The 24,941-nt window shown below is 39.7% G+C and overlaps 1 protein-coding gene across 1 annotated transcript in view; it reads right to left on the minus strand.

The window, feature by feature from the left end:
- Positions 1–2,999: 2,999 nt before the first annotated feature.
- The window catches only part of rtn4rl1b (reticulon 4 receptor-like 1b), a 215,069-nt gene continuing 193,127 nt past the window's right edge, over positions 3,000–24,941 (minus strand). The window contains exons 2-3 of the mRNA XM_007554345.2: positions 7,748–8,199; positions 3,000–5,713 (exon numbers count right to left, since the gene is read on the minus strand). Of these exons, the coding sequence (XP_007554407.1) occupies positions 4,829–5,713; positions 7,748–8,199 (1,337 nt within the window). The 3' untranslated portion in view covers positions 3,000–4,828. The remainder of the gene's footprint in view (positions 5,714–7,747; positions 8,200–24,941) is intronic.

Here is a 24,941-nt window from a genome sequence, read left to right on the forward strand (position 1 = left end):
TTTACAGACGGATGATGAACCCTTCCTTCATAAACCAGCCTAAACGTTGTAGCTGCGTCGCATCGAGGAACACTCCACTCTGACTTTCAGTCGTTCTCCCTCATATTTCATTTGACTAGAGGTCAAGAAGCAGAGGATTAGTGGGCCTGTAATCCACGCAGGTGCTGGCGTGGCCTCGAGCCGCTCAAGCCCGTCACTTCAGCATGCGGGCTGGCTGCTGTTGAAGAACTGGAGCACAAAACTGCTCCAGGGGGGATTTTTCAGCCAAACAAATAGAGAAAATAAAAGAGCTGCCATAAGAAAAGCAATTTTTATTATTATTATTTTTTTTTATATTTTTGGTGAAAGAGGTGCTTTAAGCTTTGCGATGGAGCGTGGAGAGAGGGACTCGGTGGGAACGAAGCGGCGGTGGAGAAAAGTCACGCTAGGTGCAAGTGTTGTGGCATTCTGTGGCACTCCGGCTCTTAATTATCATGTCCCTCGGCGTGCCGTCTCTCTTCCTGGCTCACCCCCACTTCCTTCATCTCTTTTTCAATTTTCTAATTGCATGGTTTTAATTAAAGCCACACAGCGATGGCGGCAAGTCTATTAAAAAGCAAAGAAACGGACACAGATAGTCAAAGGTTGCATTACGAGGGGGAGGGTACTTGTGGCGCAGCGTTTTCAGTCGGGAATTTTGGTCCCACAAAACGTTCTAAAAAAAGCCCAGAATTTTTCCTGTATAAATAAGTGATATGAATTTTTTCACGTTGAAACGGGCTTCGTATGACAATGAGGGATCTATGTTCATATGTTTGTGTCGGAGTCTGAGAAAAGTTTGCTAGAGTGCTGTATTGTGTTTACTTATAATGTGTTCGTTCTTTATCGGTTTGTTTCCTCTCCATTTCATTGCAGAGAGACAGTATTTGATTATGTTTTATTTGTGTTTAATTTCTTTCCACATGAATTCAGATATTTTTTTTCTCTATCCAACTGCTCCTTTGCAGACAGGCTGTAGTCTCTCTCCCTCTGCCAATGTTCTACTCAGCTTTTTTTATAGTACCAGTTTCACTTCATTGAGCCTTTTAATTAAAGTACATCAGCATTTTCACTATTTTATACAATTTCTCTCACCAGCTGTTATACAGAAAACCTTTCAGCTGATTTAGGCCTGACAAAATGTGAACAACAAAAACTGCTTGTTAGATTTTCTTTGGACTGGAAAAATTAGAAGTACATCCATTTCTCCCTGACTTTAGGTTCTTTCTACAAACTTTAAATTCAATCTATTTTTCACAAATTTGTGGGTGTTTAGCAACATGAAAGGCAACATGCCCCTTGCAGCTTATTATGGGTTGCCAGTTTGTCACAGAGCTAACACACAAAGCCACATAATCATTTTCACACAATTAAATTAAATTAAGTGACGTCACATGTACAAGATCCCGTCCCGCTAGCTCCTTCCTGGAGGACAAAAAGCTGCTCACCGAAGATGACTAGCATTGGTTTTAAATGTCTAGTTGTCAACATAATGTGCATTTATGCATGATACTTGAAAGAAAAAGGGTTGCTGTCGCTAATTGTCAACACTACAACAACTAGATTACAAGGTCAGGAAAATGATTTAGCTAAAAAAATAATAGCAAGGAAGAGGGAAGTAGGTCAGTTATGCTAGCTTGACTTTGACAAATGAACATGTAGATGTACTGTGGAATTTGGTGGGTTTTGGTTCAGTTAAGAACAACAAAAAAGGCGACCCACACACCAACTCTGACAGATCAGTAGAGCAGGGGTTTAAACTAGCTAATCTACCACAGTGATCAATTATTAATAATTGCAAAATAAGCATCAATCCTGATGCTAACAGACTGAATGTGCTGTCTTAGTAAAAGTTAAACTTAAAGTTAAAGTGCTGTAAGACAAAAATGTCTTACAGCGTTTTTGTCTTGCTGTAATACAAAAATACAAAACAATGGCAGGACCAAAATCTCCATAAATTTTCAAGTCCAGGGTTTCCAAGATGAACATTAATACTGAAGTACTGAAATTACCTCCCTGTAGAAGCCTATAAACTTTAAAACACAAAAGCTGAAGCTGAGTAAAAGAGCAAAAGTGAATTTATTCATGAACGGGGCTTTGGTGGCAGGCTTTTATAAAGAAATAATTTGAATTTGAAGAAGACATTCGCTCAACTTTCTTGTTCACAAAATGTAAACACAAATGGAGTTGCTTCAGATTTCAGCGACTATAGGATTTCTCTTTTGTCTTTGGTAAAATGTCGCAAGCCATTTCTCCCTCTAGTATTAGACTTGCATGTTTATTTTGGTTGTATTTACTTAGAATGCCCTCCGCTGTAGTCCACTTCTTGGTTTTGGGTTGGTGTCCAGTTCGCTTGCATTCATATACGCATTTGAACCGCACCAGAGACCTAGACTAGACTATAGTTTGCTTTTTTTGTTTAGTTAGCTTGCACATTCATACTTCCCCAAATGAACCAAATTTTCGAGACTAATGAACTAGAGTTTGATTTAAATGGACTAAGCCAGGCTGGTGAGAATGCACCATAATATTCAAGACAATAGTCCAGAAAATCTGCATATTCTGTGTGATGTTCTTAATTATTATAACTTAAAGACCATTTTGATGAAAGAACAGCTCTCCTAGTGTCCTGTTGGTCTGGATTTTAGTTTGTTTTTCCCCCCCAGTGGTTGCTGAAAAATGCTAATATTTACTCTTTGTATTGTTGGACAGTCTTTTAGATGTGTAGGAAGAGGAGGTCTAGTTAATGAAGGCAGAAATAGTTCAGCTGGTAGCATCTAATCAGAGACACGTGGCAAAGTATTGCACAGACAAACGGAGAACTGAGTGAGAGCAAACCCTAAAATATGCTGACAGAATATATCTTTGCTTAAAATAGATTCAAGGGAACGTTGTTGTTTTTTTTTCTGTTCCCCCCACCCCCCACATTAACTTGGTGCCAAACACAGCAAGAATAAACAGACACACATACTGCAATGGTAGACATAAGAAGATATAGATTTTAATATCTTTATAAACATTTTTGTGCTGTTTTCAATGATAACCTACTGAACATTTTATCCATGGTAAAGAAAAAAAAAGATGAATAGCCATACAGCAAGAACGGGAAAGAAAGGGATGAGGAACGATTCAAAACGACGGCTCTAAAAATAGAAACATGAAAAATAAAGAAGTCAACAGAACAACTCAAACGCTCCCTTTGGTGGGAGGAACCAGAAAACCCTGTTATCATCGTTGATGTCACTGATACTGTTTTTCTCGTAGTAATACAGTAAAATGATTATTATCAGCACTGTGAGATGTCCTCTTGTCTCCGTCGTTACTGATACAGTTCACGCCATCGATACAAACACTTTTATTTGAACTTGTGACATATTTCGAGGGAGGCACGAAAGCTCCAGAGGTACAGCGAGTCGTCCCATAACAGTTTTCCCTCTTCAAAGACGAACTGTCTCGTTCTGAAATTCTCGTCTCCACGGAGAACTGCAATGGTACATGAAGAGGCACAACTCTGCTTGAGCTGAGTTGCAAAGTTGCTCCTTTTAAATATTCCCTTTAACTGTTCATTGAGTTATTTAAGGTATGCCTGTGTTTTTTTTGTTTTTTGTTTTTTTGAAGGAGTCCTGTTTTGTGTGTGCCTTTTGAGGTTGAGCGATCAAGGGACAAAAATAAAGCAAAATGTCTCCTCGCATTCTTTACGAAGAAACCCAGAAACTTCACCTCTGACCTCTAAGGCTCCTCTTGGCCCTGCAACATAGGGCGTATCTATAGGTCCGTTTTGTGTCATAGGAAAAAACAAAAAAACAATTAAATGAACAACATCTTACACAAGATATAGACAGACTCCTCGATATTCACAGCTTGATCCCCCCATGAGACGCACGTTTCCAAGCAGATGAAAATAGCAAATGGCAATCCTTGTCATCATGAAGCAATTAGCAGCTTAATCTTCAGTTGCACAGAACAGAAGAGATGTTAATGAAGATGGAAGAGAGAATAGTGTGCGGAAATACTGTGCAGGCAGAAGGTAGATTAGCACACGAAAAAAGTAACAAAATGTTTAAGAAATATATTTCTATCATCTGCTACAGCTTAGTAACTCCGTGTGAGTTGAATGGCTGTTCTCTTTATGGCCAATACAATCTAAAGGCAAAGGGGTTTTTATTCAAAACCTTTCAATTTGATATTCATTGAGAAACTGCTGGCATCCCATAGCTTTAAAACATGGAGTTGCACTTTACAAAATTTAGAACAGAAAGACATTAAAAGCAAAAAAAGTCTCAAACTGAATAATTTGTTGATTCCTTGCTGTCAATGTTAACATCTTCGACCCAACTAAGCTAAAAGCTAAAGTTAAGTGGACTATTTGAAGACATTCAGAGCCACTTAGGTAGCAAGTGTTAGCTTGAGTTATCTTATGTCTCTTTACTCATACTTTCTTTTTATTGAATTTTGGTTATCTAAGCTCTGGTCGAGTAAAAAAAGTAATAAAATAAAATAAAATAAAAGGCCAAGATGTATGGTGAAGAAATCATACTGGCATTGGCAGTGCAAGCTTAGTTTGCATTGACTTCCGATCATTTTCAGTCAGACTTTTTGTGCTCTGAATCTTTCCCTCATAGATGATTGATGGTTTTTGATATCGTCTTCAGTTTGAACAATAAAGCTCCCTACAACATTTACACATATAATCACATTCACACACATACATAAGAGACACAGGCCTTGTAGTGCAGGAGCAAGAGAGAGGTCTTGAGGGCTGTGCTTTGCCTTTTTTTTTGGCTGTTAGATTTGTTAAACCCTCTGAAGGTCAGCGGAGAATGTGGTCGATATTTCTCACTATCAAGGCCACAAAGAGTGCTTGGATATGTAGTGAAGCCTTGGATGAGAGGGCCTTATTGTTGGCTTGTTGAACCCCACTGGGGGGACGAACAGTGGTCCGAGGACACTTGTGCTTTCTCTGTGTGACTGTGCCATCCGGGGATGTGTGGTCATGTTTTCGTCCCTCTGTGAAATCATGGGAGGAATCCTCCTTGTTTGACATGACCTCCTTTGAGTGGTGAACCTCGTTGTCACCCTTCTTCTTGCTCGCTCTGTTGCGAGGCTTTGTACAGTTTTTAGGCGGCCCGGGTCTCGAGGGATCCACGATGTGGGTCTGATCTCCGGAGCCCACTGCGACTCCACGGTTCATGGACGGATTGACCGTACCAGATAGATTGTTAGTCTGCGATCTGGACTCAGAAACCGTCGAAGAACAGCTGGAGAAGTCCTCCTTGCGCAGCTCTTTGAGGTCTTTCCCAACCATGTTGACCGGGGCCTGGCAGCCGACCGAAGAAGTCGAACCTTTAAACCTTTTCAACCATTCCCAGAGCGAAAGGGCTTTGCAGTCGCATGACCAGGGGTTGTCGTTGAGGCGCAAGTATTCCAAGGCAGGAAGCATGTCCAGGCACTGTCCGGACAACTCCACAAGGGTGTTGTTGAACAAGTAGAGGGTGGTGAGGCGTTTCAGGTCGTGAAAGGCCAAACGGTCGACCCACTCGATCTGATTTTGGTGCAGAAGCAAACGGTCCAAGGCTCGAAGTCCTCTGAAGGTGTTCTGGTTGAGGCTCCACAGACGGTTTCCATGGAGGAACAGGTGGCTGAGGTTGTGGAGATCCATAAATGTGTCATCCTGCAGATACTTCAGGTGATTATCCTGAGAAGAGACATAGTGGATGGATTGTCATTGCAATGTCTTACTTTGCTGTTGATATTAAAATGTAAACGTATGTCCACATGGCACACGGTTGCAACAAGTACTTAGTATAATTAATTGTTGACATTTTATTGTCTGTCCATTGGATAGAACCATGTAAGTAGACTGTAGAAAACTGTAATGAGACCAACATGGCCACTGTCTGTTGACCAATCCATGTAGATTGGAGGAGTGAATGTTGCAAGTAAATGACTCGATGCAATGTGTTGGGTATCCTTAGGAACAATTTGATCAACTTTGAATAATTAATTGACCACAACTGTATTGCCTGATAACTAGAATCAATTATGTATGTGATTGAACTGAAATGATTTTTTTTGTAAAGTGACTTGAGATGACATTTGTTGTGAATTGGCGCTATATAAATAAACTGAACTGAAACGTTCTTCAAAAGTTTGCACACAGAAAAATCTTGACCCAAGTCCTACATTTTAAGACAAAAATTCCTGATGCTGACCAAAATATATGTAAACTTTTGAGTGACATACAAAAATATACAAAAAATATATGTATATTCCAAAAAAAGCTTTTGCCAGGTTTTCTGGGATTTAACACATAGAACTAATTTTGGTAATTTAACTAAGCTAAAACAAGAAAGTTTGATCTGATTTAACTTCATTCAATGAACTACATTTTTTTTATTCGAATGTAAATATCTGGTTTCAACTGTAGCTGATAATTACATGAAAGGGCACTATTAACACAGAATCATAGTTAATACAAAATTGGCATAGTTTGTAATCGCCCAGAGTTTGGTATCTTAAGTCTGTGATGTATAGTTTCGTACATTTGGAGTTGGATTTAGATCACTTCAGAATCTAGAATAGGCATAACTTGACAGAGGGTGTGCTTTTGCTTTTACCATGAGCGTACATGAACAAGTTTTAAATTACTACTTAGACAGGGCAATCATTTTCCATGTTCTCAGTGCTCTTCTGTCAGACTCTCATGGTGACATTAATCAGTAGAGACAAAGCTCACCTTGATTAATATATATTAGCTGTTCCAGACTTTCACAGAAACAGCATTTGGACAACTGGAGTCAATGACTATGTTGGGTAGTTTAGCTCTTGTTTTCTGATCTTTGGAGCATTTTTACTTCTCATTTATCTTTAAAGAGAAAACAGCCGGAGCCTTCTGTCAACAGTTTCATGGCCTCACCCCACCGTCAGTGACGGATCATTTATAAAACATTTATAGAAACATTGCAACCCCACTTAGCAGTATGTCCCAAAACTACAGAATATCCTTGAAATCTAATTGACTCCCTACACCAGAGCTTGTTCATATCATATCTATATAGTGTTTTGTCATCTACTTCATGTCAGTTGGTGTATATGATTTTTATTAATAACAAAAAGCAACCTCAGACTACTGCACAAAAAACTCTTAATAAAGGCGAAAAGAGGGTAATTAAGCATTTGTAGTCTAACCATTTAATAATTTTGACTTTAAGTTGATAAATAAGTTGAACAGAGTTAACACGACGGTGATAAATATAGTTGTTTAAGAGACACAGGCCTTGTAATGCAGGAGCAAGAGAGAGGTCTTGAGGGCTGTGCCTTGCCTTTTTTCTTTGTTAGATTTGTTAAACCCTCTGAAGGTCAGCGGAGAATGTGGTCTCCGTTCTAATCATGTGACTAGAAAAATTTAAGCCACTGTCCCAAACAGCGACTGGTGTTTCGACTTTGAGTAAGTCGAATAGCGTTAGCATGACAATGCTAAAAATAGTTGTTCAAGCAACACTAAGCTAAACGTGACTAGAAAATGTAGCCTGTACCCTAAGTCACTGTAACAAACATTTTAAACAGATTCATGTGTTTAGTTTGTTTAGATATTTAGATGAAATTGCAATTTCAGTGTGCCCACCCTTCTTCTACATGCCCCTGACTCTGAATTCTTGGATGGCGCATCAACAAAAACAAATCTTAAGGTTAGAATTCAAAGTTTTAACAATGTGGATTCAAAATGTACCTGCAAATAAAGGTACTGTAGATTCCGAAGGCCTTTGAAAATGTTGTTCGGAAGTGAACTGAGACCACAGCGGTACAGGTGAAGCGCGTTGAGCCGATTCAGGCCGTGGAAGGTGTCTTCGGCCAAAGAGCGTAGGTGGCGGTTGTCTCCGAGGTCCAGGTCCTCCAGCAACGTGAAGCCGTGAAAGGTGGACGGCTCTATGTACGTGATGTTGTTGGAGTAGATCCACAGAGTGACCGTGTTTGGGTTGAAGTGCCCTCGTAGCAGGCGGTGGATTTTGTTGTTTTGCAAGAAAATGCGCTCGCTGTCCGGAGGGATGCCGTCAGGGATTGACAGGAAGTTGTGGGCCTGGCAGGAGACGGTACTGGGCGCAGTGTAGCATATGCAGTGATGGGGGCAGGACCAGGAAAACTTGAGGCCACAGAGAACCAGCAAGAACTCCAGCCCACAGCCTGTAGAGAACAAAGACAGAGACGGAGGTTAAAGGTACTGTCCCACAAAACAAAAATATGAGTGAATAAGAGCAAACCAAACCTGAACATATTGAACTTTTAGACCAGCGAAGTATCAAGAATTTCTGTTGTTACTCTTCTGTCATTATTATGTTTAGCAAAACTAAAAAAAGAGGAAAGAGGGCTTTGCTTTTATTCATGAAGTACAATTAGCTCAACTCTGTATTTCAAGCAGCATTTAGTTCCCCAAACCCAATCAGATTTTGTCCCAGTGTCTATTTGAAAGCATGGAGACCAGGTCAGTTTGGTCACAGCTTCTGTGTTCAGTTCAACAGGGTAGTTCAAGTTTTGTATGTTTTTTAGAATTTGCTTTATTTTGTTGTGTCAGTTGTTATAAAATCCATTGTAATGCATCCGAAATACACTTTCTGTAAAACAAGATATGAGCCACAAAGGTTTTCCCACACAGTACTTCACACCTTAAATCTGTTTGGCCATCTCAGTATGAGTGAATAAAATATATTTTTTAATAAAACCAGTGGAATAACTACTCACATAATGTCAAATAATATTCTGAAGCCAAATATGTCTATTGCACTGTACTGTGGTAAATATGGGCTTCATAAACATCAAAGCTGACACAAAAAGTTAAAAGGAAATTGAATAAAATTGGTGAATTTTGATATGACATTTCTAAACTGCAGCTTTGAAATAAGTTTAACTTGTTTGCACTCTAAAAAAATAGTAAAACCATTGAATGAAAGTGTGATGAAAAGGATAAAAATGGCTGGCAAACCACAAAAATTCACTGCAATTTGAAGACCTTGTAGTTAATTACATTAACAAAGGAAATGTTTTGTTTCCTTTCATTGACAAACCAGACTTTTCACCCTGAACCAGAAATCTCAATCTTCGCTGTTTCACTTTTGATGACCTGACAAAATGGCCACAATGACGGACTTCAAAGTTTCTGCCTGTCGATAAAGCTCAGGTTACAAAAACTACAAAAAAAGTGACAAACATGTTCTCCATATGATTCCCTCCCAATGTATTTCACATGTTAGTATAAGTATTTTGCTTGTTACCCAACATAAATCAACATTTGAAACAGGAGATTTCACATATTATGATCCCTCCACATTTGTTTCACATATGAACTTTGTGTATAATTGCTCACAAGATGCACATTTACAAATTACTACACAATATGAAAATAATATGGAAAATAATTCAATTTTCCATATGTACAACATGTGAGGAAACCCTTTACATGCATTTTGTTTATCACATCATTGCACATTTCTACTACATTAGAACGCAAAATAAATGCCACATTGAGGTAAGTGTCCACAAGTTACTGCACAATGATTTCAAATGTGTTCATATATATATTACTACATAATACAATTAGAGACTTTCAACATGTCAAAGACATGCCTTACATGTTATTACATAATTCAGTTTCAAGACCTGTTTTTTTCCCCGTTACAACACAATATGAAATAAAAATAAAAATTATCTTGTCTCATTTACAGTTTTATCAAAGTTCACTGAAGAAGAATGGTCTGTCCTGGACATAGAAGCTTCATTGTACATTGAGGATTGCCTCAATTTATAATTTTCCTAGAGTTATCATTTGGGATGAGGGGGTTTAGCTGAAAGAGAAGTTACTATGTTCTGTAAATGCCAAACTAGTGATGCACCGATCCACATTTTTCACTTCCGACACCGATACCTAAGGTTTACATCTTTTTTTTTTTGTAAACATAAATGTACTGAATTCTAAACTTATTTGATATTTCAGCTCCCATGCAGCACATTTATGGCCTAACATGTTAAAACAACTTTAATTTGTTCAGTAAGTGCAATTAGGAGTAGAACAGTCAATGTGAAATAAATATGAAACTGACAAAAACAACAGGTTGACTAACTTGGTAAAACATGTAAAAATTAAACTGCAACACTCTTTCAAATTGTTCAGAAAGTGCAATTAGGAATCCTAAAAATAAATAATAAAGCATGATGATGATCAAAACATGAGGTATAGAGTTAGACTGAATAGATCTGCCCTTAAGGATCTGGCACATTGTCACCAATACCCAATCTAGATTTTTTTTTTCAGTATTAGGACCAATACAGATATTAATATCACTTTGGTCCATCTCTACAAAATTCTACATTAGAGCACAATATAGTATAGTAAAACACAAGACTTTATTGGCAAAAAATTCAAGAAACTTATAAATTCTCTATTGATTTCACGAAGCAGTAAAATTGTCTCTAATATTTTCAGCTCATGGCACAGAGTGTGGTACGCATATGGACCCTCTTGCTCACACGTTGCCACATTAATCCCACGAATGCGCTGCCGCCAACAGAAAGAAACGTACTTAAAAGACAACAAACAATAACACCTGCTCCTCCGAGTCACGAGACGCCTCGCTGATTCCGATTGGTCTCATCCGACACATGATGTGGCCCATCCAGAAATTGCCTTTCGGGAGACTCTTGATTCCTTGCTTCTGTGTCTGCTGGCACTACTTTCCCAACAAGAGAGGGCTTGTGATCAGTCAGTTTGTGTTGCTAAATGGGCTGTGGAATGCTTGTCTTTACTCGCAGTCAGCTGCTCTGGAGGCACTTTCCGATCAACGACACGAGTCCCTCAGATGCACCAGATAGGAGATGGGACTTTTTGCACAGTCTCATCCCAAGATGAGCCCAATTCACAGTCCATTACCAAGATTCCATCTGAAACCCCCTCCCCCTGGCTTGCCTCCTACTCAATTTATTATTCAAAGCAACGTGGAGCCTGGATACGCTGTCCTCCAATCGATATCCCTCTGTTGCCTTTTAACCCACCCTGTAATCCAGGTCTTTTATGCTGGAAATTCAGTCGCAGGCATTTTCCTGGGAGACAAGCCTATTTATCTGAATGTATTTTCTTGCCAAACTGTGGCTAAGCTGTGACATTCAGCATCTGACTCCGCTGACCTTTAGCGGTAATTCTCCTGTTTTCTAGTCGCGCTCGCCGGTGTGCACGTCGAGCTCGCGTGTCACCTGAACGGGAGCGTGCTCTCACGGGCAACAAATCTAATCCTATTTGTTAAGCTCTGCCACTGGGCGACAATGGAAAACGCATGCAACCCTCACTAAACCAAAAAAAAAAAGAAAAAAAAGAAAAAAGTGCTCAATAAATGAGGTGATTCTTCATGGCTCAACACTATCAAAGTTAGTGCCAAAGGGGGGGAAGTGTTGCACCTGTAGCCTTGTCCTCCGCCCCCCCCAATGCTCGGATTTTTTCTATCACCAGGACCTGGATGGCTCTGTCTGTTATGAGCCGTGTTCAGATTCTTCACACCTTCAAGCCTTAACGAGAGCGCCGTTTCGCTACTTTATCACTCTGCGGGTGTTTTCCTCTTTACTTGCCATTTCCATGAAGACGTATCAAGCACGGCACCTGCTGACTTGAGTAAATTGGTGAAAATGTTTTTCTTTTTTTTCCTCCCCCCCTTTCTGTTTCTTCTGGGAAATAAGAGTTTGCTTTATTTATCAGACAAATAAGACAAGACACAGTAAATTTTCCAGCCGCACAGTGAGGAGAAATTTGCATTAAGCGGCGCGCACCTGGTATTTGAGATGTGGCTTCCTAATTGTTAATTTTAGGTCTCGGTGGTTCACAATTTCTTGGGCAACTGGCCCTCGTGTGAGGAGGATTTTTAGCAAGAATGTTGAAAAAAAAATAAAAGAGGCACCAATCAAATCTAAGCTGCCTTTTGCTTTTATATTTGTTGTGAGATTAGATGGCTTATTTTAATCACCTGTCATGGCAAGGAGTTTATCCAAGAAAAAAAAAATTATCTCCTCACTCCCGTAATTATTTTTTGAGGCCCTAAACTTTTTCCATTAAACTCTTCCCTCATGCATGTCTTCAATAAGAATTAGGTAACAGATCTCTAACAGAAGAATTATCTGAGCAGGCGAGAGACAGAAAGCGATAAGCCTGATACACTGGGAGAGCGTGGGGGATTGAGAATGTAGATGTTGCCGAGATAGGGAGACAATTTAAATCAGTGATCTGCTAATCATGTTAGCACCATAAGGATGCACCTCCTCTCTGCTTGCTCGCCTCAGCCTGTGAAAAAAAAACACACAAAAAACACATTGCAACTAATTCCCTTTTCCTCTAAAACTGTAGCTGCATTTCTATTATAAATGTCTGCAAATCTTTGTCGAAATTCTGCTTGGAAAAACATAATTTCACAACTGCTGTGTTTCCACTAAATCTGAAATGAAATTAAAATTACACATGAATAAACTTGTTCACGTGATAAGTTAGTAAAAATAAAGGTCACATGAGATGTATTCACAACTCAGCTGCGGCGTTCATCATCTATCAGCCATCAGAGGAGATGTCGGTGTCTTATTCAGGTGTTGGAGTGATGACAACCTTATGAGCGGCTACATATAAGAGCTAAGTATTCAATACGTATAAGAGCTAAGTATTCAATACGTTGGAATGACATAACTTTTTATGAACTGTGCATTCTGTGAGCTCTGATGGAGCTGTTGCACATCGTTAGAAACAAAAACAAACCATCATCCTCCTACTACTTCGTGTTGTCTTCTTCATGGTTTTCTCCAGTAGTAACATCCGGCTGTTGATCACATGACTTGTGCCACTAAATAAAATCCAGTGCAAGAAGTTGACTTTGGAGGCCAAAACGTCCCTCTGAACATAACATCCACACCATGAAAACAAGCTGTGGTAGATATGGCGAAGATACAACTTACAGTTGCAGGAAAATTGCTCTATTTTGAAAAGAAGAACGGGCAAAAACAAATTCAGACTCCAAACGTACAAATCTGGTGGAACCATGCACTAAAACCGCCAAAGCGTTGACAGTATATCCCAATAAAACAAATTCAACTTTTTAATTGTAACGTCACTGTATGTTAAAACACCAAAAGCAGCGAAAATAGCCATTAATAGCACCGCAACTCACGTTCCTCAGCTCCCTTTCTCACTGTGGAGGAAAGTTGTTTTTTTTATTTAATTTTTTTTACCTTCATCCCAGGTGAGGCTTTAGACAACATGAATATATAATGTGGAAGCTCTTTCTACACACTGGCTGAGAGGCAGGGGAGCAGTAAACACCCATTTCCTTGTTTACAGCAACACTCAGCGCGCGTGTGCTCTCCGTTTGCAGCTGGCATCGCGTTCCCTTCCTCTCTGACTTCAGTGCCTGACAGCTCGCCCCGTGTAATTGCACCACTAAACACAGATGTAAACACAAACGCAATCGCGCAACAAGACACCTCGTACATTACTACCACTCAGGTTTTAGTCTGGATGGGGGCCGGAGGGGGGGACGCACCGTGACGCTCCAGGCTGAGATGTAAATGACGCAGCTCACGACGGCGTGACGGCATAAAAGTCTAATTGATGTTTGCTTACACGGCTTTCAACAGCATGACTGGTTTTCCGTAAAAAGAAAAAAACAGACGAATCGTGTGGGAAGGCTGTTCTTAAAAATGGATGACAATGACAAAAACAAAATCAATGTCTGTCATAGCAGCATTGTAAGCTCACACACAAAACGAAAGCCATTCAGCTTCAGATTGAATGATATAAATAGCTTTGGACGCAACAAAGCATGTATACGCCAATTGCGCCTATTTGGAACTTGGCAGAATAAAGACGCAAGCTCAGATACACAGAGAGGGAGAGAGATAATGTGTTGTTGGAAATAAAATTAAAAAAAATAAACGTGCAGCTATTTGTGCTCTGGCCCCGTGTGCTAACACCCTCGTCGCAAGTCGTTGAGCTCCGATTCGTTCCGTGAAGTTTTGACTTCACCTCCGTTTACCTCTCCAACTGTTCCTGCGGTTACCAAGTTCCCATGTTTTTCAGAAAGTAGATGAATAAGTGAATAAAACAGAATGCCTTGGGTCCCCTCATCACCTCTCCACTCCCACCCGGACAGACAATGAGACGTGAATGTGTAGAATTTCAATGATGGATAGTTCATACTGGATTTGCCCTCATGAATAACACATCTTCGCTAATAGAGGAGAAATGGTACGCCTGTACAGCTGCGTGACTCTGCCCATCATTAGACTGGACAAACTCAATTTCCTGTGTCTCTCCAAAGACCCCGATAAACACTCTTGTTGTTTCGCTGCTGCCACCAGTAGACTCTAAATTGTGTCTTCACTCTGCACCGCTTGCAATAATACCCACGGATGGACTGACTGATAGCAGTAAAGCACACGGGGATGTGTTGCATTGTCGCAGAGGCTTTATATATCTCTTTAATTAACAGTCTGAATTGATGTAAAGTATGTATATTTCCATTTAGTTGGCTTCAGAAACAAATGAGGTTGTACAGTGTCAGACAGGCAACCTTTGATGGATCAGAAATAAATATCTTGACTCACGTTTTGAGCGTCCTGACAGCCACTAAATTATTCTCGTCTTTCAGCCAATTTGAAGCGCTCTACTTTTCTTATTCTAACTTTCCCGTATGAGCAAATGTGACTTTTAATTAAAACTGGCCTTTCAGTTTTGTCTTTGACTGTTTCCCCACATTTAATGTGTTTTCTTGGGACATCAGAAAGTTGTTGCCTGCAAGCTGTTACGATGACAGCAGCTGGTAGATTTAATTTGCAAGTCTTAAGGGATAACATTGTACAATACCTACTAGATTGATAAAAAAGAAATAGCCTGAAAACATAAAGTAAAGGATCCAACCGGAAAGATCTTTTCTTCAGGAACAGTGATTGGTGTAAAAGTATCCATTTCAATCCATTTCTGCGAAGGGAAGCCACTATTTGATAATGTAGAAAATTATTTTGATGGGAAGAAATTTGATTTGGATGTAAGCGCAACTTCATCCTTGGAGTGGTGATAGATTTTAGCAGTGGCAGGATTTCTCTTTTGTCTCTGGTAAAAGAGCATGAGCCATTTCTCCATCTAGCGTTCGACACGAGCGCTTGTTTTGGTTTTATTTTCCCAAAATGCCCTGTGCTATAGTCCATTTCCTGCTTTTGTAGCGGTCTCTGGTTTCGCTTGCCGTTCACATATGCATTCAAACCATGCCAGAGTTCAGTTGAACCGAACTGAGACCGAGGTTTATGGTGGACCAGAGTTTGCTTGTTTTGGTCCGCTTCAAAGTTTGATTCACATCTCTTCATATGAACTGAACTTTCCAGGCAAACAAACTGGAGTTGGATTACAGCAGAGACTTAGCAGGGCCGGTGTGACTGCAGCCTAGATGGGAAAGGTGCAAAATGGAAATGGGTGTAGTAGTTACAGATAGATGTATAAAGTTACGGTTTGAAAACAACAAAAAGTCCTACCATTTCTCTGGTTAAAAGTAATTTTACTGAGATGCTCCAAAGTGAAGTTAGAGATATTATACTTTATGGGAAGCAGAAATGTAGCTGTTTGGAAAAAGAACAGACGTTGGTGATGTGGAAGCTAAATGAGTAGCAATCTTCATTCTTATTAAGATGATTGCATTTTAAAACTACAGTTGGTAAACTACCAGAGGCATCTGTCTGCTGACGGCAGGAAAGAAAAACTCATTTTTTAAATCTGCAACATTTCTGATCCGTCTACTTATGTTTTCAACTTCGTGAATCCAGAGTAAACACAAGGACTTTTGTTTAAATTATTAAAAACTATGACACATTTCTAAAGTAAATGCCTGACAGCCTCTTCTTTAACGATTCTAAATGACTAATAGCATAAAAATAGCTTAATGTTTGCAGGATGAATAGTGCGGTTTACATGAAATCTTTTTTTTTTCTTTTTTTTTATGTATGTTTATTTATGTAAGCCCCGATTTCACAAGAAGCTGAACAATGCCAGCGAATAGAACATCAGCTTCTGACAATTGGAAGTACGGGTCAGTGATTGCACATTTATTTTAATTAGAAAGGGCGGAACGAAAAGGGAAAAAAATCCAAGCACTTATTCTTTGAGGATAAAGAAACAGCAATCACGGCCACACATAAAACCAAAATAATAACAATAATAATATCTTCTCTCAGGCTGATTCTCATTAGCATTTTTAAAGAATTTCTCCGTTGGCTCGTTTAAAAGCTCAGATTCGGCCCGTTACTTTCCATCGGAGCGGAGAACTCGCAGATGAACGCTGCTGCCAGCAGCTGCGACCAACAACACTTAGCTGGGAATATTTGTTCCAAATTATTATTATTATTATTATTATTTTCCCTCTTTTGTTTTCACAGTTGCCAGAAGAATGTTATAGATATTGTCTCATTTGGCATTCCTCGGTATGACTGCTGGCGATATTGCCTCTGAATATTCTTGCAGTCAATGAAAGGGAAATGGGTGAAATAATGGAGTTTGTGCAGAAATGCAGCAGAATAGAAATGTTTGCGACATAAAGGCATTCATTATGTCACTGCGACTGTGTCACTTCTGGTGTAAAAAAAAATAAAAATAGTGACTGCTTTGCCTGTTTGTGCCTTATCGGAAAGCACCTGAACTAATTTCTCCTTTTTATATATTCTTGGTTGAATGTAACGAAAAAATTGGTGTTTCATAGAACGTATGTAAGGAAAATCAATGGAGATGGGACAAAATTGTGCACAATAAATTCAAAAACCAAGGAAATATTTCAGAAAATTATGCTATAAATGGTAAAAATATAATTTAAATGATGATAGGGTCAACATCTACCTTTGTGTTAAGGACTGTAGTTTAAGTTCCAAGTGAGTTTCAGGCCATCGATGCTTCTGCTATTGATTTGCATGGGCTTGTTGTATCCCCTGCTTTGTTTCTGTGATTTGTTCCCTCTGCATCAGCACAACATGTCCTGTGAAACTGTAAGCCGTCAACACTCTGGCAGCGTCACCACTTCCAGGACATTAATTTGAATACGATCACTATGCCGCAGTAAATAGTCAAGGCCAAACCAGTGGGAGTTCCGACCGGAACGCCAACTAAACTTTATTATCAATGACAAAACCTAAGAAGTGAAATTTTGACAGATGTCAGAAACTGAGACTTGGTGGAAAGACCTCCTTTACACTGGGCTTGTGCATAAATGTACAAAGTGCAGAGAGAAATAATCTTTACCTGCTGGGGTCCTTCAAAGGATGCAGACCCTGAATTTGGACACGACTCAGGTATTTTGAACCCCTGAGTGGTTGCCATGGGAGATTCCTCAAACTCGCATGAAAGAATCAAAGTAACCCTCCATGTATGCTTTTAATGAGAAAATAGCATTATAACATGATATAAAACTACAAAAAAAAAAAATCAATTTTACACAATTCTTCCCCTTTAAATTAAAATTATAATAAACTTATTTTATTATTCTATGCATATCCTATTTAAAATAATACTCCCCCGCCTCCCCTTCTTCATAAGTTTTAAATACGATGTGAGGGCATCTCTTTGCTAGCTTCCCAAACAGATTGTGAACTCTGAAGTCTGAAAATGTCCCAGCATCCAGCTTATATGCACAATTTGGAGGTATGCACACTTTCCCATGAACCTGGGAACCTGACCATTGCGAGTGTAGCGCAGACATTTGTCTGTGTGCATTTTCTCTCCCCCTTCTGTTTGGCATGGCATGTTTCAGTTGCTTGGTGATATTTGTTTTGGTACAGCCTGTAGCCTGAGATGCTGTGCGCATGCTGAAGAGCCAAAAGCATTTCAAATAAATGACCTGGAGTGCTGCCAGCCTGGTATGGGCGTGGTGTCAGTGGAAACAGAACGGCCATTACTGTTTCAGATTGATTTGATTATTAAACCATGCAGGTGTGTGGGAGCCACACAAAGAGCAAGCAACCGCTGATGCCACCAGGCTCCTGCATTCGGCATCTAGAGCAGAGATACACTACAACAATAAACAACAAGCCACCATCTCACCACAGAGGATTTGTGCTCTCACACTAGATACCATTCATGTTTTGGTTGAATTTCGAAAAATGTCTTTGGCAGTTTAAGTCCAATTTGAAGGAGGTCTTAATGAAGAATTAAATGAAGAAATATTTACAATATGAAGGGTTTTAACTAAAGTGGCCGGAAGTCAATGACAAACATGTCACATTATGAAATGCTAGTTTGAGACAAAATGAAGGAGGCTGATGAAAACATGGAGATGTACCAGACAAAAAAAAAATTCAAATTTTGAAACAGATGGGCTTTGTTCACACAGCAGGTCTTAATGCTAAATTTTAATCTTTTTTTTCTGTTGAAATCCAAATTATTTATTATTTGTATAGTTGTTCATATTACTAATCAAATACGAGACTTCTGTACGAACGGTTGACGACTCCAAAGCGACCTGCTTGTACAGAAGAATAGCGTAGGCGTCACATCAGCAGCCCACCTCTAGTGGACGCTGCTGTCTATGGTTCAATTTTAAAGTTCTTCAGAGGTGATTTTGTGATTTTTTTTATTTTTATTGTCACGCAGTCATAACACCAGAGAAGCTAATTAAAATAATGATCATGCTTTATTTTTTATTAGCTTCCCTTGGGTTATGAATTTGTGACGACCTTCTGTAGAGAAGTGTGGATACATAGTCAGAGCTTTGAGTAGTGAGATTGTGATGAGATGCTCTTCACTGACACAGACTTCGTTCATAGTATCGTGATTATAACTTTAAGTCATTGTTTATGTCCAGATTAACCATGTCTGCCTTCTTCTGGGGTAGAATTATGATGCACAACTCACATTAATGATGACAAAGTCGGATTAAATGCGAAATGACTAGTCAGACTTCAGGCGTTTTGAAAACAATCAGGCAGTACCACATATGGAAGTGGCACAGTTCGGATTTTCTGGGTGAAAAGATCAGAATTGGGCCGGTCAGGCAGCCATTAAAAAGTCGGATATGGGCAAAAGAAAATGAAGTTGCCTTTTCCCGCTATGCGAATGTAGCCGTATTTGTACCTAAAGCTGCATACATAAGAAATGAAGCTATTTCAAAAACAACACAACTACCAAACAAAGACTGTAGCAGACCCAGAGCACAAACCATGACACAGTTTTCTGTCAATTTGGCTTTGCTTCAAAGGGAGAGGAAAGCCATGCGGAGGCTTGCGTGGCATGCAAAACCTTTCTTGGCCTGGTAGAGGAGAATTCCCCTGAAAGCTCGACGAGTTAACAATGAAAATATTTCCAAGTAAAGCGAAAAAGAAGCCGAGGAAGCATTCTTTTCATCCTTGACAAACCAGTTGCTACAGCTTGTTCACAGGCATTATTTCTAACACCAAAGTGATGCAAATCCGTACCCTGACTAATCAAACCTCTTCCAAACCATCAGCTGGTATGAGCAAAGCCTTTATTAGAAATATTCCATCATTAATCGTAACTTTCTTTGATTATTTACGGTGTCAAACTTTAATTGCGAGGCCCCGTTTGTTACTTAATCCAGGGTTAAAACGACTCGCGTTTCGGCCACGTTGTCTGTCCCTTTGATCACCAGAAGTCTTTAAATTTAAAATGGAAGACGTAAAAGAATAAGCTGGAGGATATGAGGAAAACAACGATGGAAGTCTCTCTCCCTCTCTCAACACTGCAATAACAAACAATCACATGAAAAGCAAGCAAGCAAACCGAGATCAGGTTAAGCATAAAACGACCTGGCATGATTGTGTGACAGCCACGTTTCAGAAGTTGACAGTTCAGAGAGTCTAAAAATAGCTGAGAGAAAAAGAAAAAGAATCACAGAACAAAAGGAAGAAAACTGAGTGTTGAAGTGGATAAAGCTCATTCAATTTAAAAATAGTATTTGGGGATCCGAGCGGCATGGTGGACGGGTGACGCACGCATGAGATGAGCCACATATGTTTGATTTCCACATTTTTAATTAACAGACTCCTGTGCTAATTCCACTGGCGTTCAGATGCCTGTCTGCACCTGTGGATCTTTTACTCCTTCTCACATGCAACCAAATACACAAACTCTTCACACGTAAAGCACATACATACCTGGCTACGTCTGCCAAGTGGCCTCCGGAGGGAGCAGCACCATCAGCCACCGACAATATCCATTTATCTTGACAGGACAACAGCCAAATGATTCAAATATATTGCACTCCCTGCGGCGATACTGTACTGCAGCAGGAGGACTAAGCTAAAGTAATGGGTCTGCCAAAACTGTGTTAAATCATCCAAAGTGTATCCATATGTAGTTTATATGCGGCAGTTCTATTAAAGTCATAGAGGGCATTTGTAATGCAATTCCCATTGATGGTGGGGCCAATAATTATCTTTCACGTTGATGGTTAATGACTCTCGGAGGCATTTAGAAGCCTTAAGGCTTTGTGTGTACAGACTGTTTGACAACATGGACGAATATTTGAACAGTTGCAGTAAAGTTCACCGCTTTTCAGTAGGACTGACTGTATCAAACGGGAATCCTGAGATTTGAAAGGCAACTTTGTAGAGGTTTCCGTACAAGTTTGGATGAATCAGACTCCTTGGACATCCTGCTTAAACAACAAAAAAAAAGCAATTTGCTTTGACTGACACAAACAACAGTCAGAGAACGTTGCTTGTGGAAGTCGGCGCAGCAATGAAAGCTTTAATCTCAACAGAGTTGTGAATATGAGTCAATCAAGTGACTGGGTGTTTGTTTAGCAGCAGCTTAATTAGCATTTTTTCACATTACACATGGTATAGAGGCCCAAAAGGCACAAAAAAGACAAATTAGTTTAAAAAAAAAAAAAAAAAAACAAAAGCACACAAAAACACATAAAAAAAAAAAAAAAATCCCTATTTAAGGCAAACCCCCTAATCTTGCTTGACACACTCTTAGTCAGCTACAAAAGAAACCCACGTGTGAATGGTTTTCTGTCGTCTTCAAAATTGAACATAGATACGCTTTTTTTTTTAGTGAAAGTTTAGTAAATTAGACAGAACCAAAGAAAAGCACAGACTTGTTCATCTCTGAAGCAGATTGGAGGCCACTAGCTGACAACCTTTTACCGGCTGTGTGAATTTGTAAAAGTGTAAATCCCATTTCTTTCTTTTAGATGAATGACAGTAATATGGCTTTTATTATGAAAGTCACAATTTCTTTTTCTTCACGGCACCGGTACACTTGTGCGCCTCAGCTAATGCTGAGCTTTCAAGAAATTAGCTATGCACTATATGTTTTTGTTTTAGACTCGTGTCGTAATGCTGTCCCATCAAACTGTTCATTTACTAAAGGTTATAAGAATCTCGTGCTCACTCCTGGATACGTCCAACATGGAGTCAGCCCAGGTATATCTACTTGATTGGAGCTCCTGTTGATGAGACGACTCTGTGAGAAAGTCGGTTGTTTCCAAGGGAATGCGAAAAAATGTATCCTTGGTGAGCATTCTCGCTCTGAACGATAATAAGGTCAGAGCTGTAAGAAAATCTACACATCGTCTAGTTTTATTTGGTAATCATATTAAAAATCTTATTTACTCTAACGTAATACTGTCTTTGAGGAACGTAACCTTTTTACCTTCTCCTCAAAGCCTTTTCACACCCTGTTTTTGTTGGCGAGATAAAATCCAAAGACTGACGCTGATGGCCCAAAAGCTCAATTTAATTCTTGAATTAATGTCTTCAATGCTTTAGAAAAGAATTGGCTTCACTTCATATTTCTTCTTCTTTTGCTCGTATGTCACTCTTGACCGCCTCAGATCGTTAATCAAATTTTAATATCACTACAGACAGCATGAGTAAGTACATAGAACACTTTTTAAATAATAAATTATTATTAAGAGGCTCGTTGTAAAAAGTAATAACCCTCATTGATAAATTATGAAATAAGAACATTTCTTAAAGTATTGTGTTAAATTTCACTACCACACTCAGACCTGATTATTATTGTTGGGGAAAGAAAAAAAAAGAACTTTAGGCAGTCGAAACTGTGCTGTTTAAACAAACAGCACAGTTGTTTGTTTAAAAGGAACATCAGCCAAGCATGGTGGTGGTAGTGTGATGGTCGGGGCCTGCGTCATGAGCTGGATGACTTTTAAAGGGGCAGTATTATGTAATATTGAATTTTTTTTTAGCTCTACATCATGTTATGAAGTTGTTCTCTCAACAAAAACACACCTGGATTGTTGCCTTGATTCTTTCAAACAAGTTTGAGAAATCCTTCAATCTCCCATGGCAACCATTCAGCTGTGCAAAACATCCGGGTGGAGCGAACTCCACTTTCGAAAACAAAGCTCCTCCTTTTATAACTGCTGAAGGTAACATCGTTACTTATTTGTGCCACATAGATGCCACTATGTGGGTGGAAATGTTCCTCAACAGTTTGTGAAAGACTCATTTTCAGCTACCACACATCTTTGTTGGATGTTGTTTCCATTTATGGGTTCAGCAAGAGTTTACTATTATTTCACAAAGACAAGAAGAAAATATAAAAACGAGGGAAGAAATCCATGAAGCAAAAACAACAGGAGTGGTCCAAATCTGTCTCATGACTAATTGCAAATGATTTCTTAATTGTCTATGGTTGGCTGTTCAATTCCATTCAGGAAAACTGCTGTGGGTCCAGCTACTTCTTTGTGTTTCTCACACTTGGTATGCATTTCTGAGTGACGTAAGGGAACTTTCACTTCTCATCTCATTTAAAAATATACACTTTAAAAAAACGTCTATTGGAAAGCCAAAAATGTCATGATTTGCAAGGCTACATGGATTTTAAGGTTGTTTGTTTCAATAGTGTTATTTTATGTTTTTTATCACTGTATTTCAACCTGTCATTGGAACTAGATGGAAAATAGCTCTTTACATGAGATCATTGATCAGTATATAAACTTGAACTCAAACCAAGTAATCATATCACCAAAAGTTGAGCGCTGAAGTGACACTCTGGCTGAGATTTTCTTCTCAGTTGTCTCTTTTTTTTTGTATTCTGCTGCTGACTGGGCAGCTGTCAGTCGGCCCGGCTAGTCCAGCGACTGCACCTTGTTCAATCTTATGTGTCTCTGTCACCGACAAAGTGCAGCAAAGCCAATCATTACTTGTCTCCCTGTGTGACAGCTGAGCGGCTGTGACGACGAGCGACAGCAAGCGGACGGAAGGAGTGAAAGGGAAGCGACAAAGAAACGTCTTGGACTAAAACTCGCTGCCTTATCTAATAGAGAGATTTGTTGGGGTGAAAAAAAAAATCATCGGTGGGATTTTAGAGAGCAACTATGAAGAAGGACGTCTGGGGGCCCGGTGCCGTGGTAACGCTGTGAACCAGACAGCCTGGTTACGGGCCAAACACGCGGCCAATAACGAACCCGACCAAGACATTGAATCACTGCCAGCTGCAGGGCTGTTGCTCTTTAACTGATCCCACGCTTTGATGTTCCTGTAGATTGTGGGGAAAGAGGCCAAGCAAAAATATTGTAACTTCCCTGTGGAAAACATAAATTAATAGAGTGTTTAGAAAAAGCAGAGGTGAATAGTCGGAACCTAAAGTAAAAAAAAAACATCTATTTGCTCCTTTTGGGATTCCAAACAGCAACACATGAAAATAAATAAATAAATAAATAAATAAATAAATAAAATAAGCTATGACTGCTAACATTCCAATCAGTCTAATAACACGCTGCTGTACCCTACAATTTGTCTCCATCTCTACATTTTTTTATCTCAGTGCCCTTCATTTCACATACCTGTCAGCTCAAACACCATAATCACTTAGACGGCCTGAGAGCACTTTACCGCATGACTTAACAAAGCTTATGTGCAAACATGAATAATTTAGCCTTTTATTTATCCCACACGCTTATTTATTCGGGGGTTTTTTTTGTTTTTTTTTCTGTTTTGTTTTAGCCGACGATTTGTGGCAGCAACGCTCGGATCGAACGGCGTTGAATATTCTGTTTGTCTCTGCAGAAGGCGACCGACCCCGTCTGTCCTTCTTAGTTCTGACTGAGGCCGTTTCAAAGCCAGCTTTGTTTGGATTTAGCAACTTGAAATTGATTAAAATTGCATCATGTGCATGCAAACTGGCAACTAACTCTGTGCTCAAACACATGCAGCTTAACACCTTTACTCAGCAATAATGCAACAGTGAACCGAGACGTGGCATTTCCACCGACCTGCACCCCCTCCACCCCCCAATTGCTCACGTTTTCTTTTTAAAGCAAGCTGTGTAAGGTGCCTTCCTGCAGCAGCAACAGCAGCAGCAGCAGCAGCAGCAGCAGCAGCTACCTTCCTGCATACAAACCTCATGCGCCCTAGATTCAAAAGATCAATTATTCATAGCAGGTGAGAGTTTTGGTTGCTCCTATGTACATAAAGACTCACACACAAACTCAGAGTTTCAGCACTCTCAGCTAATGGCTTCGAGGAGGAGACGGGGGGAAATATGAAATCAGGCAAGAAGACAGCGCGAGGGTACAGAAACGCAACCTGGCTCATTAAGTTCATGAGATGATAAGATGGCCGGGATGTGAAAAAGGGAGGGGGCCCTGAAAAAAACAGAAATGCCTAAAAGCGATGAAATTGGTCTGTGCAATATATACAGGGATGCATATGCGGCGTCCTACCCGCAGAATGGATCGGCTGGTGGACAGCCGATCCATTCTGACAGCTCTAGCCCAAATGCCTCGGCAACAGCAACTTCTGTCATGGAAACTGATTTTTCACTGCCTGTAGTTTCAGGGAAACTTACTTTTCCATAAAGGACAGCTGTTAACTTGCAGAACGGCTATGACAGCTAAACAGAATACTCACCTGGATATGTGTGTGTGTGTGTGTGTGTATATATA

This window comes from Poecilia formosa, unplaced genomic scaffold (genome assembly GCF_000485575.1).
Source record: "Poecilia formosa unplaced genomic scaffold, Poecilia_formosa-5.1.2 Scaffold63, whole genome shotgun sequence".
NCBI lineage: Eukaryota > Metazoa > Chordata > Actinopteri > Cyprinodontiformes > Poeciliidae > Poecilia > Poecilia formosa.